Here is a 23,818-nt window from a genome sequence, read left to right on the forward strand (position 1 = left end):
AGCTGTCATCTTGATGTAAATAAGGTAACATGTTAAAAAATAAAAATTAAAGCTAGATTATTAAGTATTATTTTAATTAGTTTTTCCTGATGGTATCATTCAAAGTTACATTCTTTTTCCTTTCCTTTTCAATGGAGTCAGATAACTGTGCTAGTAAAATCAAAATGCTTATGAAATCAACTGAGGATTAGTTATAATATGTAAAATAGTCTGGAAAGGTATAATCTTATGGAAAATGACTAGTTGAACAATTGTTTCATAAACAATAATCCTCTACTGGAATCAAGAGAGATTCCTCCTACAGCTACCAAAGGAAGGAGGGAGCTCAAGGGAACTGAACTGTTCTACCAACTAAAATACCCATAAATGTATTTACCAAGCTTCAACTGAGGAGGGTGGTGAGAGATCAGTCACATCTCCATAGTCGAAGGTCTTGCAGAGGCTTTCGACTTCTCCTCTTTCCTTTTCTTGCTACCATTTATATTCCTCTTTTTCTTCAGTTCCTCAATTGGTTGTATGGTCTCTAAATGTGGTTGAATAGATCCCAAGGGGTCTGCCAGGAATTTCGGATGACTAAGAACTCTAACTATTTGCTTTGATTCCTGCAATCTGATATAATAAAACGAACCCATAATTACAAAACATAAGAATAAAGATAAACTATTAAACATGTCAAACAATGGTAACAAGCAAGAAACATACATAAACTTCAGCCTAGACTTGCAATCTACTTTCAACAACTTGGCTGCAGAAGATTTTTGTTCAGAAGCCTCCAATCCAGGAAGAGACTCTGATAGAGCAGAGAGATCGAAAGCCTTCAAGTCCCTCTTACGTCCACGAAGTTTTTTCCTCTGTAGCACAATCAATCTTAGCAGAATACAAAAAGAAGAAGATGAAAGCATGGACAAAAAAAATATAAAGCTTCAATTATTCTTTCTTCTCTCTTGTGGTGGTGGTGGGGTCATAAAACATGTACAAGATCAATACTTCACAGAAAGAATAGGAACATTGAATCAATCAAATACCAAACATGAGAAGCGAATGATTGGTTACTAGCTCTTCCTTCGACGAGTGCATCAAGTAACAAACATGACAAATACAATGCTGATCTTTAGTTGCTTCACTAATTATTTGTATCCTTTTGTTCCAAATCCCTGACAACTCCTCACAAACATACCACTGCGTTAAAGGGCAGATTACGAGAGGTACAGAGTGAAAATTGGTCTGGGCATCTGCAAGCATTTCTCTTGTAGTTTGACATAGTTTACGGATCATCAGAATGTTTCCACATCCAATTAATAACCTTAGGTATTGATGAATGCCCTGTTGGGGAATTGTTGAAAGAATCTGCCACATGTGCAGTCCAGAAAAAAAACAGATCCACCTCAATAAATATAAACGATGAATCATGAAACAGAGGGAACTGCCGAAGAACGATGGATTTGGTGAGAAAAGTAAACTGAATCAGGAAGGAAGAATGGGCGACGCTTTTTCTTGGAAGATGGAGTCCATGTATCAGAGAATGGCAGCCCTTTGGGGCATTTTGATTGACACCTACGAGTTCCGGAGGAAATTCCAATGGCAGAGGAAGACGAGGATGAAGGTTACTTATTTCTCATAAAATAAAAATAGTTCAAATTTGAAGTAACTAAAACAAGTATTTTCAGATGTTAAAAATTCAAAAGTACATACGGTAGAAGGAAAGAATTGCACTATGCAAATTTTCCTTTTTTTTTTTTGTAGGGGAAAATTCAAGGGTATTTTAACAGTACCCCAAAAAAAACAAACAAAACAAAACTGAATATCCATAACTAATGAAGAAATATCACTTGACGCTATGGATAAATCACCTTAGTAATAGTCCTTTGAATTTGAGCATTCAAGGTAGCAATAGTTTCTCCAACTCCTGCATGTAGTCAGATTTCAAAGTTCAATTGTTTTATGATATCACAAACAACACAACACTCCAAAAAGAAAGAAACACCCAAGATTTAAATTGAAAATCCTAAACGATGAAATGTTATTGAAATAAAACTCGATTTCTATTCCAAAAATTGATCTTTCATTTGCACGGAAGTCAAAAACCAAATATTAGCAGAATATGCTATCAAACTATTTGAAGTGTTGGCAAACCTACTCCGAACCTCTATGTTTTTTCAATTTTGCTTGTCTGTTTTTATTTAATATGTCACCACAAATTCTCTCCCTTTATAAAAGGGAAAATTTGGGCCAATGACATAATATCTGGGCCCATAATGCCGAATGACCTGGTTTTTTAAAAAGCTGTCAATTGAGATTACAAGAATTTTCCATGATAATTGTCATGCTCTCGCTATATAGATCTTGCTCTCGCTGTCTGTCTATCTTCCATCATGATGTGATTTGTCACTGTATGATTGATTTGACAATTTTCACGAAATCATCTGTCTACAACTTAAAATTGTTAACACACAGCAAACCTGTAATGGTGAATTCTTTAAAATCTAAACTTCATTTGAATTGTCATTTCGTTGAACGAAGATTTATTGAACAAGGTTTTCCAGAACGAAGTTTTTTGGAACCAAACGGAGTTTTCAGAAAAGAACGGGCTTTTCTGAAACGTGGTTTCATTTGTGTTTGTAAGAACGTGGTCTCAAAAAAGGTACGTAAATAGCATAACGAAAGAGGTGTGAGAAAGAGCAACAACGAGAAAGGTAGAGAAAGAGAGCGACAATAAGAAAGGTGGAGAGAGAGAGAGCGACAACGAGAAAGGTGGAGAGTGGGGATTGATGCCCTAAATCTCGTAGGGTCTTATAGTTTGTAAACACTTATATGAACAAATACTTTGTGATTTATAATATATGATATTTTATTCACTTCAGTCTATGAAATATGAGATATTTTAATTGCATTAACCACAAACATATAAACTAAGATCCATGGTTATTGTTGTAACTTAAGCATGTATGTGGAGACATACAAGTGGATCATGCTTTAAGTGATAACCTAAATGGTTTGTAGTATATGGATAAAGGAGGGATACCTTATCCTGATGCCACTATGAGTGTGACCTGCTTTGTAGGTGTTATAAATGTTGTAAAGTGCTACAAATGATCTGATCCTAATCATTCGTATTAGATATGCGAGCGGGGATATTCTATACAAAGGAGTTTGTATAATATCAGACCACAAAATGTTTAGTCTCGTTATATAACGTCGTTCATAATTGAGACTTTCATTTCACTAGGATGACTATAGGTAACATGAACTTAATCCTGAGTGAGTTGTGAACTTCTGCCTATGAGAGTGATCCTTTGATTTGCATGGGTGAGAGTGACCAAATCGCCGACTCAACAAGCCTACCATTTCGGGGATTCGTCTGATTGGAGAGTTAGGAATTCAGCTACACAAGATGGAATTCACTCCTTCCCCAAAGCAGGGGTAAATAGATAAATTGCTCCTTTAAGGGCTGATTATGGGGCTTGAACAATGTGGCACCACACCTTCTCTTGGCCCGAGAAGAGTTTAGTCATAGTAGGACTATGATGTATTGTTCGTTAGATGAATCAGTGTTACTTAAGGAGTTAAATGTAACTACAGGGGTAAAACGATAATTTGGTCCAGCTGTACTTACAAGTGATTTATGAAGGGTCATTATACTGTTAATTGGTTATATATCCAATGGATACAAAAATATATCTATAGTGTGAAGAGTGCAGCTGTCAGTCTTTAGTGGAGTGCCTGACAGTTAATGGGTCATTGTACTGTTAATTGGTTATATATCCAATGGATACAAAAATATATCTATAGTGCGAAGAGTGCAATTGTCGATCTTTAGTAGAGTGGCCGACAGTTAATGGATGGTAGATATCGTGATTAAAGAGTTTAGTCAGTTATTCACGTACCGTTGGAGCTTCAAGCTACAGGTTCATAAGGTCTCCTTGGTAGCTCAATGGATTCAAGTTGAGAATCAGTGTTTGGGTTAGCTTGAAATGTTCAAATTAACAAGAAGAAATTTAATTATATATGATATAATTAAATTAATTAAATTATATATGATATAATTGATATAATGTATTTGATACATTATTATTTGATTGGAGGAATTAATATAAATATGATTTATATTAAATGTCAGAAAAATAGAAAAAGAACTATGATTTATATATTGCATATGATGCAATATTAAAGCTGTAGGTTATAAATATAATATGATAAGTTAGTTATTGTATTTATTTATAATTTATTAATTATATGATAATTGATATTTCTTTTTCTCTAATAACTACCTTAGTGGGTGGTTGTACGATTTTATGGCTAAGTGGGATAAAGATAAAAAATAGTTTTTCGAATCACATTCCACGAAAACGAGTTGTCGGATTAACTATCGAGTAAAAGGAGTTTTACTACACGATAGCTTTACAGAGCCTAAACGATCGAGCATCGAGTCTATACGATAGACTTCATCTATTACACAGTTGTGTGATCACATACTCGATCGTCTACTCTAATCCATCCCTTTATCCAAAATCAGTTAAGGCCCACAACTCCTAGATTCTCACATCGAGAATACCAAGGTAATCTTGTGGTGGTGTCTAGTTCTGTTCGAGGAGAGTTTTACTCGCTGGTGTTCGAGGAAGTTCCATTGCTTGTTGCGTCCGAGTTTGATCGAGGGATTGTTGGTTGTATGTCCTAAAACTCATGTTATGTAAACAATGGAGCTTATTCTGAAAATTCAATAAAGGTGTTATTGAATAGATCTATTGCTTGAATAGAAATCCAATAAACCTAAAAGTCCCTTGACTATTGGATGAGTACTTGAACTTTATGTGGAGACATAAAGGTGGATCAGGTTCGAGTAAATAGTCAAAATGATCTATAGTACATGGATAGGGTTGGGTATCTTATTTTGGTAACACTATTGGATACGACCTACTCTGTAGTTGTTACAAGGAGTGTAAAGTGCTACAAACGAAGTGATCCTAATTCGTTCATATTGGATATGAGAAGTGGGGATGTCCTTATGCAAAATAGTTTGTACAAGATCGGACCACGGAATGAGTCACTCTTACTTTATAACGTTGTTTACTGTTTAAGACTGACTATTTCAAAGTGATGACCTAGGTAACTTGACCTTAATTCTGAGCTAACTATGAACTCTTGTTTATCTGGGATTGCCCTTAGATTTGCATAGGTGAAGGTTGGCTCAACAGCGCCGGCCCAATATGACTGCCATTTTAGGGGTAAGACTGGATAGATAGCTGGGGACATAGGGTATAAGAGGAAATTCACTCCTACTCACTTTAGGGATAGTAGAGAGTTTGTTCCCTTAAGTGCTAATTATGGGGCTTGAACAAGGGATCCCTCCCTCTCATTTGGCATGAGAGGGACTTAGTTTTGTGATTGGATCATAAAACAATTGTTCACTAGGGGATCAGTGGGGATTTAAAGAACAAAAGGTAATTTCGGGGGTAAAACAAATATCTGACCCAGCCGCTATTGCAAACAACCTGTGAAGGGTTAACTTACTAATCATGGTTATATCAAGTGGACATAATATATCTACAGTGAGGGGAGTTCAACTATGTGCTTTAGTGGAGTGACCCATTAGTTAACGAATGGAGGTTAGATCGGTCTAATGAGTTTAGCCGATTAATCTCGGATCATTGGCGCCCATGATCTGTAGGTCCATGAGGTCTCCTTACTAGCTCAGAAATGGATTAGCTCTAGAGTAGTGTGATAAGTTAATTTGAAACGTTCAAATTAGAATGAAACGGAATTGGAGAAAATATATTTAAATATGATTTAAATATATGAAGATGAATTTGTGTAAAAATTAATTTAATATTAGATATTAAATTAATTAGAATTATTTGAATTGTTTAAATAATTATTTATTAATTTTATTAGAAAATTAATTTATGAAATTAATTTGTAAAATTAATAAATTTTATTAGAAAATTAATTTATGAAATTAATTTTTAAAATTAATAAAATTTTATTTTAGAAATAAAATATGATTTTAAATCAAAATGGATTTTTGGAAATTGAAAATTACACAAAACTTGAAAAATGGGTTTTCAAGTCTTTTTCAACTTGCTCACAAAGAATCCACCACCTACTCCTTTGCTTTACTCTAAGCATGAGCTGCATCCCATGTAACACATCTCTTTGCATGATAGTCTGCAATATATTGAAGAGATTAGAGTGAAGAAAGGTAGGAGAACCGACTGAATTTTTGCTGAAAAATTCGAATGAAGAAGGTTTTTTTCAATGGGTTCTGTTTAGTGAGTTTTCTCCATATTCCCTTCGATTCTAGATTATTTTGAGTCCCACAACTCAATCTAGAGCACCAAGAGAATAGTAGGGAAGATCTTGTGGTGGTCTACACAAAGATTTGGAGGATTTTGCAACTGGAAATGGAGATTTCGTTGGTTCAGCCACGGTATGTTTATGAAACCCATTAAACTTTGTTTTTAGCATGTTTCTTTTCAACCAAAATTAATGAATTAGAATGCTTATGGATCCTGATTTCTTCCACTGCATGCTGGTATAGATCCAACAGGGACATACGTGAAGAAAGAGTTCTTCAAAGGTATTGTCACTCTATCCTTTGTTTTTTATAAGAAGCATGCTGCAATTTATCTTTAATGCATAATCTTTTCCATATGATTGTAAATGTTTGAGTTCTTTCATAATGGAGTTTGGAACGATCCACTTCTTCTCACAAGTCCTCTATATTTAGAGTTCATTCAATTGGTATCAGAGCCAAATTGTGGGTTAGCAGGCGTCTTCCCTTGACGACCATTCTTCTTCTTCCACTTGCTGGTGCTGGAAGAAGAAGGTGCAAATTTAGTTCCTGAGGTTGAACCTTTATGGAACTTTCTGGATGATGAAGCAACATTTGCCTCACCAACCTTCTTCTCCTTGCTTTTCAGCAAGGATTGGAATGTCTGCAACTCATTCGGTAGAGTTGTAAGGTTGTAGTCAACTCTGTTCAGAACAGCATTGATTACAAAGTGAAGGAAGCTTTCTGGTAACGACTTTAGAATAATGCTAACCTGGCTGACCTCATTGATACTCGACTTGTTCATCTCCGCCACATTGAAGTGGACCATAATGTTTAGAACATGTTCACGAACAGATGTACCCTCCTTCATCTTGGAGTTGAAGATGAACTTAAGCGCATCGTCCCGAGCTGCGCGGACGGTTGTCCAAACATTCCCCTCGGGGACTCCATGATCTCGCATGCAATGATCATGGACTCATGCTTCTTGGCCAAAACGTCGTTAAAGCTAGCCAAGATATATGCTAGGGCCTTCTCATTCGCCCGTGTCCAGTGCTCGTATGCTTCTCAAACATTTCGAGCAGCATTGGGAGGTGGAATAGGAGGAAAATCCTCCACAAGGACGAACCTTAAGTCATCGATGATTAGTATCATGTTTACGGTATTCTTCTAACTAGCGTAGTTCTCACCATTCATTTTATTGGCAGCTAAAAGCGATAAAGTAACAGTTGCCATTATAATAAAGTTGCTAAAAAAAGAAAAAACTTAATGAGTCTACTTGCATTACCACTTTTAACACCAATTAAGTTTGGGCAAAACAGTTGTATTATACCCTAAGTGACATCTATTTTGCAATGATGCTCCAATGATGCAGGACAAAAGTCGTCGTAGGGTGATCAAGTACCCTTTCACTAGAATGAGACAATCTCAACCATTAGACAAAAACAACTTCTTGTAACTGAATCTAACAATTACCATTGTTCAGTCTAGAATTTGTTAACATCCTTAACAATTCAGTGTAAGTGTAACCCCTCATTTTAGGCCCTAAAGTCCTGCCCTAATGCGCCCACCGTAGGGAAAAAGCAGATTAGGACAAGAGACTAAAGCAACCCTATCCATTTTTGGAGATCAGATAAAAAGTTGTGCAAATACAACCATCCTTTAGGGGGGACACTCCCAGGGTGCCTCGAGGCGATGCATGAAAACTTTATCCAACCTAATGAGAGAGACTGAGGGATATGTTGTTACACGTCCCACTCCCATTTACTATGAACGTTCTCTCCATTCACCTTGGTATTGACCTACCTAAACGCTATCCTTTAGGGAGACACTCCTAGGGTGCCTCAAGGCCGATGATAGATCTCATGGTGTGAACTTTTTAGGGAGAAATGTGTAGAGGTAAAGCGAAGTATCATATACCCCAATTACCTCCCACTGAATGTTCTTCCTAGGAATTTATTAACTTAGAAATCCGGCTACTGATTTTAACTAAGTGGTTGTTTAATTTGCTAAAAAACAACATTTGCTTTTGATGATTAAACAAGTTTGATTCAAGTCTTATTAAACACTTTAACAGACTATCATCAAATTTGCATGTATGCAACAAATATATTTAATTCACCTTTCTAGGTAGGTTCCCAGGTAGGGGTGCGACATTTCCATCGACTTAAGTACCCCAGCCTAGCCAGAACCAGACTTAGCCAAAAGGTCCCTTATAGGTAGATTTGGTACATATTTAATCTTTTATTAGTCAATTTAATCCTATTAAACCGAATCAAAAGATCAAACTTAGGTTTCTAATCTCATTAGAACCGTGATCTTAGGTCTATCTCAATCAAATTTTAGAACTCTTTTAAAACATGATTGAAGCCTAAGTTTGCATGCAACTCTTTCTTATTGATTATAATTCTAATTTCATTAACTATAACACTTATAAAGAATGAAACAATTAAAACCATTCACATTGCTAAGCTAGACATTTGCAAGGTATTTATAACTTTTATAAATAAACCTAAGTGTCATGCTTCATGCAATGTTCATTTATTACTAATATATAACTTTTATATAATAAGTAATGAACTAAGTATACATGCTAACATACATCCTTATATTATAACATTTATAATAAAGATGATGCATGAATATGCTTTAATGTAATTTAATCATGCAAACTATTATATTCTAACACTTATAATATAAAGATGATGCATGAATAAATACATAACTTATGGTGGGTTTTAAAACTATATGACATACATTATGACATATAAGTAAACATACATCACATGTACATTAAATAAAATTTGATGGATCAGGATAATTAGCCTCAAAATCGAAATTTAAAAGCTAACTGTTACAAAAAAAATCGAGTCAACTGATTCAAATAGGTGAACTAGGTCTTGAACTGCCCGTTCGAAGCCTCGTCACTTGATCATGTAGCATCTCCTTCAGATCGTCGAGTAACGCTTATCAAGTATAAAAGATCGTGTAGCGTTGATCACGTGGCTAAGGACTATGCAATGAGCATGAAAGTCCACACGATCATGTAACACATATCGAGTAACGCATGCCATGCGATTGTGCAGCCAACGACAATGCGATGAGCACGATTGTCTACACGGTGAGTAGCAAGCGTCGAGTATCGTATACCGAGTGACCGTGTAGCTAGTGACTATGCATTGAGCATGCTAGCCTGCATGATCGTTTAGTGCGCACGTCATGCATTGAGTATCATATACTCTGTGATTGTTTACCCAGAGTGTCTACACGATCGAGTAGCCAACACAACACGATCGAGTAAACTCTTTACTCAATCGCGTAGCATTAGCTATGTGATCGTTTAGTAAATACTACACGATCGAGTAGAACATTTCTACATGATTGCATAGCCAAATCTAAACAATCATTTAGCTTAAGCCACACGATGCGACCAATGATTCGTCTTCTTCCTCGAAGCAAACAACAACTCCTTGCATCTGAAGCTTCATCATGAACGACTTAAACAAACAAAAACCTGAATACAAACTCGATAGCAAGTTAATAATGCCCAAAAATCAAAAGCCCTTACAAATTAACTTTTGTAAAAGTAAAGAAAGCTTTAAATAGAGGCAATCATCCCGTAAACATACATCAACAACATCCACAAACACACTTAACACTTAAACGCATTGCAGAATACTTAAAACCCACCAAGACTGTAATGACATTCAGTACAGAGCAACAGCGAGAAAGGTAGAGAAAGAGCGAGATAGAGCGACAACAAGACGAGAGGGAGAGAGATAGAGCGACAATGAGGTGGAGAGAGAGCGACAACGTGAAAGTACGCGAGCGAAAGATAGCGACAACGAGAGGTAACGACAACGAGAATCACAAGAGCGAGAGCAATTGAGAGCGACAGCGAGAGAAATCCATGTGTATTAGATGATATTCATCTGCTTAATAAAAAATGTGCTCTTACTTTGTAGGATGACAGAAAAGTGTCTACTAATTTGATACGGAGGTGTTGGGATGAGAACCAAAATTTGTATGTTGGAGGCGAGCTAATAGGAATTATTGTGCCTATTACATTGAAGTATGAAGAACTTAAAGCTCACATTTATAGGGTTGCAAATGTAAGTTGCTCAGAGTTTGATGTTGTTATGAGAGTTAAATATAAGCTTGACTATGAAGCCCTTCCACAGTATATTGAATGACGGTGATGTTCGCTTCCTTCTTTTCCAGGAAGATCTTTGTAGAGTTCAGCTATATGTAACACTAAAATCGAACCATGACATAAATGTGAATATGAGTTATGATGGTACAGAGGTAGACAGACAATACGAGGTATCATATGAGCTTAATCAAGAAGAGGGTGATATTCCATTTTCTATGAATACTCAACCATCAACATTATCAATAGACAATGACAACATTCATGCATGGGACTTGGAAAGAGAAACTCAATGTAACGAACCTATGTTTGGTAATGAGAGATTAAGAAGACTTATTTCAAAGAATTGTGGTTTTTCAGAAGAGCGTGATCCTTTCATGGTTGGTAATGAGAGATCAGCAGAATTAAATTTTATGGATTGTGGTCCTTTAGAAGAGTGTGATCGTTTCATGGTTGATAATGAGAGATTAGCATGATTGAATTCTAGGGACTGTGGTCTTTCAGAGGTGCGTAGACCTGCATTGGCTGTTAATGAGAGATCAGTAGGATTGAATTCCATTTCTTTATATCATAGAGGGAATTGATTATGCCTGGTACCTCTTTGTCTAAGATAGATGTTGAAGTTTATCAACTTTTTTTTTTTAGTAAGAGTGACTTAAAAATGAGATTGTCTATTATGTCCATAAACAATAATTTTGAATATAAGATAAGGAAGTCAACTAAGTAATTGTTTACTGTTAAACGTATAGAGGATAATTGTAAGTACATCCTTCATGCAGTGAAAATCTCAGGGTGTGACATATTTAAGATCACGAAGTATATGCAGTCACACATATGTTCTATTGGAACTTTAAATCATGACTATAGACAAGCAACGACTGCAGTAGTTGGTGAACTAATCAAAGATAAGTTTATAGGCATAGGATGTGTTTATAAACCCCATCACATTGTTGAAGATATTGATGACAGGCAGAAATGTACGTTATTATAAGTCTTTTATTTAGAATTATGAGGGTTGTTAAGTAGAATATGCGGCGATTATACTAAGAATTCATAAGAAAATGAGCTTGCGTCGATCGGCATTAAGAATCTCGACTAACCCACCATTATGCGTTATTTTACGTCTAATTGTCTATTTTTGTAGCCAACGTAGGAGTCGATCGCATGTAGGGAATCTCTCCATCGCAGAGGCGGACACATACGTTCGCCGCATGGATGTTGCGGCCATTAACCGCATGCATCCATCGCATAGAAGTTGCGGTTATAGAGTAATAAACATAATAGAGGGATGAACGTAAGGGTGGTGGAATGCGTTGATACTTCGGAAACCAAACATGAATGCATACCTCGGGAGTATCAAAAGGTGATGTTGACATTTCACCTACCACGCTGTTAGCAGTAGAGATTCAGAGCAGGTCCATCCTGTCGTTAGCTGCAGATTTTAGAGAAGGACCATTAATGCTGTCGGTGATCAAACTCTACAAATAAAAGCCTTGGAACACAACTTCAAATATTTGAGCTTCTGCCTTTAGGCAGATCCTTGTGATCCAGACCAAAGCGTGAAAAGATAGTCTTGAGAGTTCTTCATTCCTTCAACCATTCCGAGTGACGACCAGAGCTCCGTCGGGGTTAGATCTCGAGAGAGACTACTCCACTGCCCATCCATGGCACCACCGACAGCCTTGACACACATCTGATGGACGCAAGACATTGCTTACATCTGACTCTCCATCACTCTTTTGTCTCTGTATTGTATTACATTATGGCTTAAGAGATTAATATATTTTGTGATCAATGCATTTCTCTATTTCCTTCGATGCCATCTTCATTTATCTCTTCTTATCATTCCTTACTTTCATTGCACAACTAAGTAAGATTGCTAGAGTATCACATACTTAATCATGCGGCATAGACATATGAAGCATGTAGCAAACCACTGAGAGGTGTGCGTTGCGCGAGTGTTATGAGAAAATCGTATTTGATTAGTGCGATGCTATAGCAATGCTTGTCTATGAGTTGATCAGCGGTAGCTAACTGCCCAGGAGGGTAAGTGGTGGAACGCATTAAACAAAGTAAGCAGTGTTTCTAGAGATAGGAATAATCTTATGTCAACCATGTTTTATGTGATTACCTTGTCTTATGAGCGCATCATTCATCATTTAGGTATACTTGAGAGAGTAGTCTAAAAACCAAATCTAGGCTTGAGAGAGTCGAATTGGATTGCATAAGCAAGAATAGAAACTTAGAGATAAGTTCTGTTTGCTATTACACAGCGTATGCACCCTATAGATAGGATATAAAAGTATGCGGTCACATCGCATGCATCCAGAAGTAGGATATGGTGGTACACGATCATCTTGTTTATGTGTGAGAGAACGTGAGTAGGAATAGAGACTTAGAAATAGGGCCTCTTGACACCATCACATATATATCACATGCGTCTTTGCCAAATGTGTGTAACATAATCGCATAGCTTGCGTTGGCTGCGGTTACCTTTACGATCAAGCTTAGTATTGAGGTGAAGTCATCCCCACCATTTTATCTATTTTTTCATGCATTTTATTACGTGTTAATAGTTGCTGTGTCTCTATCACTCATAGTCATACTTCCACTGCTTAATCTGTTAGTTAGGAGTAGGAGTAGCACATAACTCTTCAACCTCAAATTCTTTTATTCTTCGCCGCAAACACATTACTTCATGACATTTAGCTACAAGTCCCTGAGTTTAACCTCGAATCACCCGAGAAACTTGCGATCTCGTTATACTAGGCGAGAGAGCAAGAAAACTTGTGGCAGGAACGCATGGTCATTGCATACATTATTAGACGCATCTTGCATATCTGACGCATGACCATCGACGCATGGAGAACGCACAATAAATGCATATTTATTCACTTCATTTTCCACGCATCAGATATGAGGAAAGAGTACGGCGTAAACATAAGTTACGATGAGGCGTGGCATGCAAGGGAAACACTTATGCTCTCGTTAGGGGTACTCTAGAAGAGTCGTACATTATTTTACATGCATATGGTGAAGCGTTAAAAATGGAGAATCCATGTACAAGGTTTGAAATCAAACTTGAAAATGATGTGTATTTCAAGTCCATGTTTATGGCATTAGGGCCTTGTATTAAAGGTTTTGTAAGCTGTCGGCCTATGATAATTGTTAATGGATCGCATTTGAAAGGAAAATACAAAGGGACCATGTTGGTCGGCGTTTCCATGGATGGTAATAACCAAGTATATCCACTAGCATATGCCATAGTGGACAATGAAACTAATCAAGCTTGAAAGTGATTTATGTCGAATTTGAAGTGTGCCATTGGAGAACCCCTTAACTTGGTGTTTGTGTCCGATCGAGGGGTATCTATTGGCAATGCCATTCATGCAGTTTTTCCTATGACATTTCATGGATTGTGCACATACTACATAGAAATAATATTCTTTCCAACTTTAAGAACAGTACGATTGTTAGGATGTTCAAGGATGCAGCCAGGGCATTTCTCATGTCAAAGTTCCAATCACACTGAAACCAACTACGTACTTTTCAAAATGGTGTTGTATCGAAATATTTGGAGGATATTAGTCTTGAAGGTGGGTGCGTGTTTACCAAACAGAATGAAGCTACGATAACATAACGTCTAAAAATGTAGATTGTTTCAATTCATTGACCAAAGAATATCGACAGCTGCCCATAATGTGCTTATTGGAACATGTTAAAGGCCTCATCTAGTCATGGTTTTATGAACGGAGAAATTATTGGGTATCTCGAACGACGTCACATTCAGACTATTGTGAAAACCTATTAGCAAGTGGATGTGACAAGGGTAGACGATATCAAGTTGATTCGATTGATTGTTATAGGATCCATGTGCGGGACAATGGATTGGACGGTATTGTGAATCTCCATACGAAGGAATGCACGTGTAAAGAATTTGACTCACTCGATATCTCATGTTCACATGCAATTGTGGTTGTGTGATAACTTGTAGAAATACAAGTTATTGTATCTCTTTTATTTAAAAGAATAGGAAAAGGTATGAAATTATGATACTTGTACCAAAGAATTCATATAAAAATCAAAGTATGCGATCATACAATATCAACATCTGATATATTTGAATTACGGGCTGATATTGCTATATGTATGCAGAAAACTCGCTATCGCGACCAAACGAACACATGATTGCATGAACCAAGCACTCACTAATGCGATCAAGCAAAAGCTATCAGATACAAACATACAGTCATATAACCAGCTATGGTGATGAAGCATGACATGGCCGGTGAGAGTCAAATCACAGATTGAGTTGGTGGCTAACAAGAAAGCTTCGTTGAATATTCAATGAACTTCTGATGTATTGCAGGCGGCGTGTCAGGGTATGGAATTTAATGCCCCCCATCAGCACAATCATGACTAAGAGAAAAGAAAAGCATCCTCAGACGTTTATAAATACCTATGCAATTGCCATGTAGGATATACAGAAAGACGAGAGAAATTCTGAGAAGAAAACTCTACTTAAAACCTTCCTATTCATCCATAGAAATACCTTAGCAAGAACTTAGGATTCCTATGGAAGAAAAAGAGGGATACCATTTTTCGATAATCCGAGTGAAGTAGTCACCAATAAAGCCGGAGAAGTAAGACATTACACACCACGGCTTGATTCTCTAACCCTTTCTTTCTTTTAATGTGTATTTGCATTGTGATTTTGACTTTGACAAATTCAAATGTTACAATATGAATACATATTCATTCTATCCTTTGTTTATTTTATCCATTACCATCATGTGTAGCTAAATTGTCCAATGGGTTGAGAAGTATGTAGCTAACACTACTAAGCAACAAAAGAAATATGCAATCAACTTGTTTTATGTATGCTCATGTCTGTTACTTGAATGAATTGAAAGATTGTTCTAAGTAAATTCATTCCGAGTCTGAAAGAATTTAGATTTGGAACTCATAAAACAAGAAGAGATGTTCCTTAGAAATAAATATATCTTATGCACATTGCACTCATCGCATGCATCTTAGAGATAAGATAATGTGGTCGGATACACTAAGAAGTGATGATTGTAACATTGAGTGCATCGCTTGAACGCATAATCCATTTAGTTGCTTAGGAAGTGTTAATGAAAATTCTTCTCAACCCTATCATCGCATATCTATCACCAACAACCATAATCCACATTGTTTCACTTGGGCATAATTTTCATCGCATAGATTTTAAAATTAGAATAACACCTCCAATCAACCCTTTGTTTGAACATTTCAATATGCATTAAGATCGTATTTTTAGTTTCACCACACATTTACAAACAATCCCTGAGTTCGACCTTGGACTTACTAGGACTCTGGTTAAATTTGCACTTGGGTTCCACCAGATAAAACAAAGCGTTATAATCTCATAGATATTACTCATTTTATCGCATGTTACGAACGCATCACTGCGCGAGAACGAAACATCCCCATCCGAGGTCTGTGCAGCCCATTTTATAGCGTTGACTCCTTCATGGCTACTTATGTAGAGCCCGTAAGTCCACTCGGTCACATATCTGAATGGAAGAGACCTCCAGGATATATGGAAAAGCATATTGCACCTCCTAGAAGAGTGGTACAGGTCGAGTGACAAAGAGTATGAAGAATACCATCAATAGGAGAACAAAATAGACAAATAAAATGTGGTAGGTGTGGGAACTATGGGCATAATCGACAAAACTGCAGTGAACCACTCACGTCCAGGCGACCTACTAAATTAAATCCAAATGATTCAAATGTCGGTCGAGTGTGATTTTCTATGTGCCACTTGTAATCCTCAATGTACATAGTCGGACATATCAATTTCAAATGTATATCTTTTTCTCTTTATACATTCACGAATCTTTCTGGAAATGTCTCGCTCTCTCTAGATCTCGCTTTCGCTATTCTCTCTATCACTTACACAACTTTACTCAAGTTTGTCTATTCATGAATCTCTGGAAATGTCTCGCTCTCGCTAATCTCGCTCTCCCTTATATAAATTTAATCAAGTGGTTGTCTATTCATGAACCTTTCTGGAATTTAATCAAGTTTGTTTATTCATATTACTCAAATGTTTGTCTATTCATGTAGTTCTACACTGATAATTTAAATAACATGTTGGTAAAATTACATCAATAATATGCATAATATACATGTACATCAATAATATGGAGTGTTCGTCGACAACTGACATGCCAACTGCATCCTATAGTCACTCATCTTCTCCTGAGTGATTACAGAAAGGAAACTACTCGTCACCAAATGCTCTAAGAATTTTACTACAAATATTCCACAATCTAGCGACTCGTACTGTGTGTGCGTAGCAGTAGGTCGAAATATTTCCAGCGAGACGCTTCTATGTTCGACTTCTAACGTTTGAAGTCACAATAGTGAAGAAGCGATTGTAGGGTGTAAGTCAATGGTTCAAGGCAAGACTCCAGCTCTTTCTTCGATGTCATGGACGGTAGTGAATCAAATACAAACAACTGACCTCCATTTAGATCGAATGCAATCAACATCCAATGTTGATTGATGTTTGTTGTCGTATACACGAAGTCCACATCTGACCACTTGATGTCGAATTTACCCATGACATAATCCAGATACGTCTCTTCCTCCCATACTACGGCAGCATGAAAAGTCGACTTGTTCTTAATATGTTTGTAGACCCCATTTCGAGCATTAAGGTGACTCTACACAGCGAAATGAACATTAAAAACACATAATAGTCAACCAACGTAGTTCTATTCAGAAGAGTAGTAAATGGTTACCGTTACTCCAATTGGCAGGATGGTGAAGCTGTTCATATACATTTCTGGTCGTCTATAAAAATTATCTTTTACGAACTGAAATAGGATATTTAGGGTCTACATCCAGAACAAGATATATATTAGGAGAGCAGAGTTTACTGTATGTACTTGGTAAAAAGGACAAGGATCGTAAACTTACATCACACTCAACCCATGAACTTGGTTCAGTCAACTCCTGGAAAAAGGCCTTGGATAATGGCTGAAATGCATTTTCTCAAACCTCGTTGTCTGTGTTCTTATCGGCAATCCAGTTCATCATTTACGTGAGTACAGCAGGTGGAACCTCATGCTCCAAGAAGTACTGGATCATTGCTTTAAACCGTGTCGTAGGTACCCTAGGGAGAGGGTACTTAATATCCGGACGTTCAAAGGAAGTTGAACCTTAATTTCCTTCAGTTTTGTTATTTTCTTCTTTGGTTCGTCCGGGGGTGTGTATTTATCAACAGCCTTTCTCTTACGAGTTGTTTTTCGACTCTCGACCATAACCTACAGAAATATAACAAAATGGTGAACATGTCGAATAAAAAATATGAAGAAAGAGATTTTCGAATCACATAATGATCATACCTGTGAATCGAGATGTATAGTGTCAGAGTGTGTAATAGGTGGTGGCTCCAACATGTATTATTTCTCAGAAGGTGGAACCTTATACTCCTCTCTACTCGTATCTGGAGGTGGAAAGATAGTGGGCAAGACAGCGGTTGAGGTAATAGGGTGAGAAATAGACGATGATGTGATATCAGGCTTTATGGGTGGTTGAAGAGTGATAGGAAAGGTTGTGATATCAGGCTGTATAGATGAATCGAGATGTATAGTGTCGGGCTGTAAAGATGGTTAGTGTACATTTAACAACCGAATAAACATACTGTGGCTAGATTACAGTTACATTTTGAGACTAAAAAATGTCTCTCTCGAGTACTTTGAATGACACCGAGTGGAAGCATGACCACCGTAATATACGAGGCACAACTACCTTGCTCTTTCGAATGGCAACGTTCCCTGCTATAAACGATAGGATCTCATACGTCCACACCTAAATATGAAACAACTCGTATTTATAACTATGTTAATGTTAAACCAAAGGTAAAATTAAGTTAAGGAACATCTACCTGAAATGCTTAGGGAAATCCATGGGGCGAGTACTTCATAACATAAATTTTATTTCCCCCCACCTTCTCCTTGTATAAATCAACCTTATCATTCAGTGCAGTCTTGAGAGCGTCGAGTATCCTTTGCCAAATAATTGTACCCCAATTAAGATTGTTGTAATAATCTATGTCTTTAATATCTTCAAATAGAGTACGATCGACAACACTCTTTTGCTTGTTCTTATCCATCATTGCAATCTTTGTGTAATATACTAGAGTGATTTTAACAGCATCATCGTTGTTTTCAAATACCAAATTCTTGTATTCTTCTTCCAATAAATTCAAGTGGAATGCGTCTGAGGTTGACCGATTACCAAAGTACCTCGTCGTAAGTTCTTGTGAGGACTTCTCACTCCGTAAAACTCGCGTAGGGGACCACCACAAACCAATGATCAATAAAAAAATTGTCCTTTGAAAATGTGATGAACCTTTCCTTTGACAAAGAAACTAATCAAGTCCACTCTCTGCTTCTTCACTTCCCTCAATAACATATGGTGGATAAGTGGGTTGTTGAATACAAGTTCAATGTCTACAAATCGCCCAAAAACAGTTCTTTTGAACATCTCTAATTGCCTTCTACTAAGCTTCTCTTTCACAATCTTGTTGGCATTCGCAACGTGGGCCAGGCTCGTTACTTTTTCGGGAAACCTATCAGATTCATGTATTTTCAAAGCTTTTGACATCTTAAATTACTCCTGCATTGTATGAACATTCAATTTATCAGTTAATAGATTTGTACTAAAAAATCACTAACAATACATAATGTTAAAGTCTCGCTTTCACTAATCTCGCTTATCTCGCTCTTGCCCGTCTCGCTCTCTACCATTTAGATATGTGACTGAATGGATTTACAGGCTCTGCATAAGCAGCCATGAGGTTTTCAACACTATAAAATGGACTACATAGACCTCAGATGGGGATGTTTCATTCTCACGCAGCCACAATTGCATACGAACATGGGATACTGAGTGAGTCAAATTCCTTGCACGTGCATTCCTTTGTATAGAGGTTCACAATACTTGGATGAGGATGTTTCATTCTCACGCAGCCACAATTGCATGCGAACATGGGATACTGAGTGAGTCAAATTCCTTGCACGTGCATTCCTTTGTATAGAGGTTCACAATACCGTCCACTCGATTGTCCTGCACATGGATCCTGTAACAATCAATCGACTTAACTCGATATTGTCTGCCTTTGTCACACTCACTCGCTAATCAGTTTTCACGATAGTTCGAGATGTCCAATAATTTCTCCGTTCATAAAACTATGATTGGATGAAGCCTCGAACATGTTACAATGAGCACATTATGGGCATCTGCCGATATTCTTTGGTCAATGAATTGAAACACTCTGCACTATTGGACATCATATTATCGTATCTTCGTTCTGTTTGGTAAACTTGCGCCCACCTTCCAAGACCAATATCCTCCAAATATTTTGATATAGCACTATTTCAAAAAGTACGTAGTTGGTCCTAGTGTGATTGGAGCTCTAACATGCGAAATGCTCTGGCTTCATCCTTGAACATCCCAACAATCGTACTTCCTTAAAGTTGGAAAAAATATTATTTTCTATGTGGTTTATGCACAATCCATGAAATGTCATAGGAAAAATTTCACGAATGGTATTGCCAAGAGATACCGTCGATCGAACACAAACACCAAGTTAGGGGGTTATCTAATGGCACACTTCAAATTCTACATAAACCACTTCCAAGTTCAATCAGTTTCATTATCCACTATGACATATGCTAGTGGATATACTTGGTTGTTATCGTCCATGGAAACACCAACGACCAACATGGTCCCTTTGTATTTTCTTTTCAAATGTGATCCATCAACAATTATCATATGCTGACAACTTGCAAAACCTTTAATACAAAGCCCTAATGTCATAAACATGTACTTGAAATGCACATCATTTTCAAGTTCGATTTCAAACCTTGCACTTGGATTCTCCATTTTAAACGCTTCACCATATGCATGTAAAACAGCGTACAATTCTTCTAGAGTACCCCTAGCAAAAGATAAGTAGTTTCTCTTACACGCTGCACCTTATCGTAACTTATGTTTACGCCGTACTCTTTCCTCATTCCTTAACGATGTGACGAGATTTATAAACACGTCATATGCTTGTAAACTTGTCTTTGATTAGTTCACCAACTACCGCAGTCGTTGCTTGTCTATGATCATGATTTAAAATTCCAATAGAACGTGACCGCATATACTTCGTGATCTTAAATATATCACACCCTGAGATTTTCACTGCACGAAGGCTCCACTTACAATTATCCTCGATACATTTGACAGTAAACAAAGACTTAGTTAATCTTCTTATCTTATATTCAAAATTATTGTTTATGGACAGAATAGATAATCTCAGTTTTAAGTCACTGTTACTCAAAAAAAGTTGACCAACTTCAACATCTGTCTCAGATGAAAAGGTAGCAGGCATAATAAAGGGAATTTTGTATGGATGACCCATTTTTTGGACCCAAAATGTCAAATGACCCATTTTTTAAAAATAATGTCAATTGGCCCTCTGCTGACATCATCGTCATACCAGATTACGTAAATGCCCTCACCTCTTTGTCTTCTTACCCTTCTACTCGTGTCAATTGTGTTTTAAACTGATCGATAATGGGGATAGGGTGGGTCGTTCTAGGGTTTAGAAATATTGTGAACCTATGGTTTTTTTTTTTTTTTTTTTGATGTGTTCTTAGGTTGAAGACAAGTAGAAGGAGAGAATGTGAGTGAGATAAGTGAGAGCGAAATCGGCGAGAGCGACACTAGAGAGAGCGAGAGCAATACCAGAGAGAGTGAGACTAGCAAGACAATGTCTAAAGAAAATCTTTCTCTTCGAAAGGAACAGGGAGCGAGAGACAGAAAGGGAGAGAGAACGAGAAAGATTTTCTTTCCCTTTCTCGCTAGACAAGACCCGACCTTTTCCCCCAAATTTAGTAAATAATTATTTTTTGAATAATAAAATTTCAAGATGTGTGAAGGTGTCAACATTTTCTATGAGGTAATTAAGCAGTCTATGTGTCTGCTAAAAATAATAATAATTAAAAATGTAAAAACTTCATGTGAACTTTCTTGAACTAGATATAAATACGACATTTTTTAAAAAATAAAAAAAAATAAAATATCATTTTGAATTTTGTATTTTAAAATTTTTTTGGTTCAAAATTGAAAAGGTTCTTTCATGGAGAAAAAATTTGAATGAAATATTGTTGCGAGGGTTATATTTTGAATCACTCAAGTTAGTTTATGTATTTTCAATAAATTTTAAAATCAATCGAGTTTTATCAAAATTGGTTAAATAGTAATAATAATTCATACATGCAAAAAAAAAAAAAAAGACATAATATGAATATGTTTGTAATTTTATAGAAGGAGAAAGTGAACAGAAATTAGAGTTTGATTTGAAATTTTGATAATAAACTTTTAAGCTTTATTGAGTGTTACAAAGGCTAAATTTAGATATTTTTATGAGAGAGAGCGAGAAAGGGAAAGAAAATCTTTCTCGCTCTCTCTCTCTCTTTCTCTTTCTCTCTCTTTCGCTCTCTGTCCCTTTCGAAGAGAAAGATTTTCTTTAGACATTGTCTCGCTAGTCTCGCTTTCTCTGGTATCGCTCTCACAAGTCTCGCTCTCTTTAGTGTCACTCTCTCTGGTGTCGCTCTTTCTGATGTCGCCCTCACTGATTTCACTCTCACTTATCTCACTCATATTCTCTCTTGCTACTGGTTTTCAACCTCAGAACACATCGAAAACAAAAAAAACAAACAAAAAAAAAACCATAGGTTCACAATATTTCTAAACCCCAAAACGATCCACCCTATCCCCATTACTGATCAGTTTAAGACACAATCGACATGAGTATAAGGGTGAGAAGACAAAGAGGTGAGGGCATTTATGTAATCTGGTATGACGATGATGTCAGTAGAGGGTCAATTGACATTATTTTTAGAAAAATGGGTCATTTGACATTTTGGGCCCAAAAAATGGGTCATCCGTACAAATTTTCCCATAATAAATTCCCCTCTACGACATGAAGACATGGAATTCAATCCTGCTAATCTCTCATTAATAGTCACTGTAGGTCTACACACCTCTGAAGGACCACAGTCCCTAGAATTCAATCCTGCTAATCTTTCATTATCAACCACGAAAGGATCACGCTCTTCTGAAGGACCACAATCCATAAAATTCAACCCTGATGATCTCTCATTACCAACCACAAAAGGATCACGCTCTTTTGAAGGACCACAATCCATTGAAGTAAGTCCTCCCGATCTCTCATTACCAAGCACAGGTCCGTTACATTGAGTTTCTCTTTCCAAGTCCCATGCATGAATGTTGTCATTGTCAATTGGTAATGTTAATGGTTGAGTGTTCATAGACAATGAAATATCACCTCTTCTCGATTAAGCTCATACCCTCGTATGTCTGTCTACCCTTATACCATCATAACTCATATTCACATTTCCGTCATGGTTCAATTTTAGCGTTACATATAGTTGAACTCTACAAAGATCTTCCCGGAAAAGAAGGAAGCGAACATCACTGTCATTCTATATGTACTGTGGAGGGGCTTCATAGTCAAGCTTATATTTAACTCTCATAACAACATCAAACTCTGAGCAACTTACATTTGCAACCCTATAAATGTGAGCTTTAAGTTATTCATGCTTCAATGGAATAGGCAAAATGATTCCTATTAGCTAGCCTCCAACATACAAATTTTGGTTCTCATCCCAATCACCTCCGTATCTAATTAGTAGACACTTTTCTGTCATCCTACAAAGCAAGAGAACATTTTTTATTAAGCAGATGAATATCGTCTAATGCACATGGATTTCTCTCGTCGTCGCTCTAAATTGCTCTCGCTTTTGTGACTCTCATTGTCATTACCTCTCGCTGTCGCTCTCCCTCCCTCTTGCTCTCGCTGTCACTCTATCTCTCTCCTTCTTGGTCTTACTGTCGCTCTCTCTTTCCACCTTTCTCGTTGTTGCTCTCTCTCTCCACCTTTCTCGTTGTCGCTCTTTCTCACACCCTTTTCGTTATGTTATTTACATACCTTTTTTGGGACCACATTCCAACAAACACCAATAAAACCACGTTCAAGAAAAGTCTGTCTCGTTCTGAAAAACCAGAAAACTCTATTTGGTCCCAAAAAACTCCGTTCTGGAAAACCTCGTTCAATAAATCTTCGTTCAACAAAATGACAGTTCAAATGAAGTTTAGATTTTAAAGAATTCACCATTACATGTTTGCTGTGTGTTAACGATTTTAAGTTGTAGACGAATGATTTCGTGAAAGTTGTGAAATCAATCGTATAGTGACAAACAATCACATCATGATGGAAGATAGACAGATAGCGAGAGTGAGATCTATGTAGCGAGAGCGAGACAATTATC

General features: G+C 36.9%; 2 protein-coding genes across 3 annotated transcripts; both read right to left on the reverse strand.

Moving 5' to 3' along the window:
• Positions 1-255: 255 nt before the first annotated feature.
• LOC120073082 lies at positions 256-7,501 on the reverse strand. Its single transcript, XM_039025692.1, has 4 exons — positions 7,456-7,501; positions 1,851-1,906; positions 703-851; positions 256-609 (listed from the first exon to the last, which is right to left on the reverse strand). The coding sequence occupies exons 1-4, from the start codon at positions 7,499-7,501 to the stop codon at positions 411-413; spliced, it is 450 nt and encodes a 149-aa protein (XP_038881620.1). The 3' UTR covers positions 256-410.
• Positions 7,502-16,727: 9,226 nt separating this feature from the next.
• Positions 16,728-17,566, reverse strand: LOC120072727. Of its 2 annotated transcripts, XR_005480570.1 has the most exons (3): positions 17,388-17,566; positions 17,210-17,305; positions 16,728-17,131 (listed from the first exon to the last, which is right to left on the reverse strand). XR_005480570.1 is itself a non-coding variant. In XM_039025198.1 (2 exons), the coding sequence occupies exons 1-2, from the start codon at positions 17,249-17,251 to the stop codon at positions 16,808-16,810; spliced, it is 366 nt and encodes a 121-aa protein (XP_038881126.1). In that variant the 5' UTR covers positions 17,252-17,397; the 3' UTR covers positions 16,728-16,807. The 2 variants fall into 2 exon arrangements, 1 of the variants encoding a protein (XP_038881126.1); XM_039025198.1 differs by having other exon boundaries at positions 17,210-17,397.
• Positions 17,567-23,818: the final 6,252 nt, after the last annotated feature.

Source organism: Benincasa hispida, chromosome 3 (genome assembly GCF_009727055.1).
Source record: "Benincasa hispida cultivar B227 chromosome 3, ASM972705v1, whole genome shotgun sequence".
Taxonomy (NCBI): domain Eukaryota; kingdom Viridiplantae; phylum Streptophyta; class Magnoliopsida; order Cucurbitales; family Cucurbitaceae; genus Benincasa; species Benincasa hispida.

Bases quoted from the DNA above. Each gene is read 5' to 3' on its own strand.
- LOC120073082 (XM_039025692.1), bottom strand. From the start codon at position 7,501: ATGGCAACTGTTACTTTATCGCTTTTAGCTGCCAATAAAATGAATG. The intron at 1,907-7,455 runs GTGAGAACTACG...GACTACATGCAG, and splicing joins AGCTGCCAATAAAATGAATG to GAGTTGGAGAAACTATTGCT. The intron at 610-702 runs GTATGTTTCTTG...TTATTATATCAG, and splicing joins AAGTCTAGGCTGAAGTTTAT to ATTGCAGGAATCAAAGCAAA.
- LOC120072727 (XM_039025198.1), bottom strand. From the start codon at position 17,251: ATGTATATGAACAGCTTCACCATCCTGCCAATTGGAGTAACG. The intron at 17,132-17,209 runs GTAACCATTTAC...TTCGCTGTGTAG, and splicing joins TCCTGCCAATTGGAGTAACG to AGTCACCTTAATGCTCGAAA.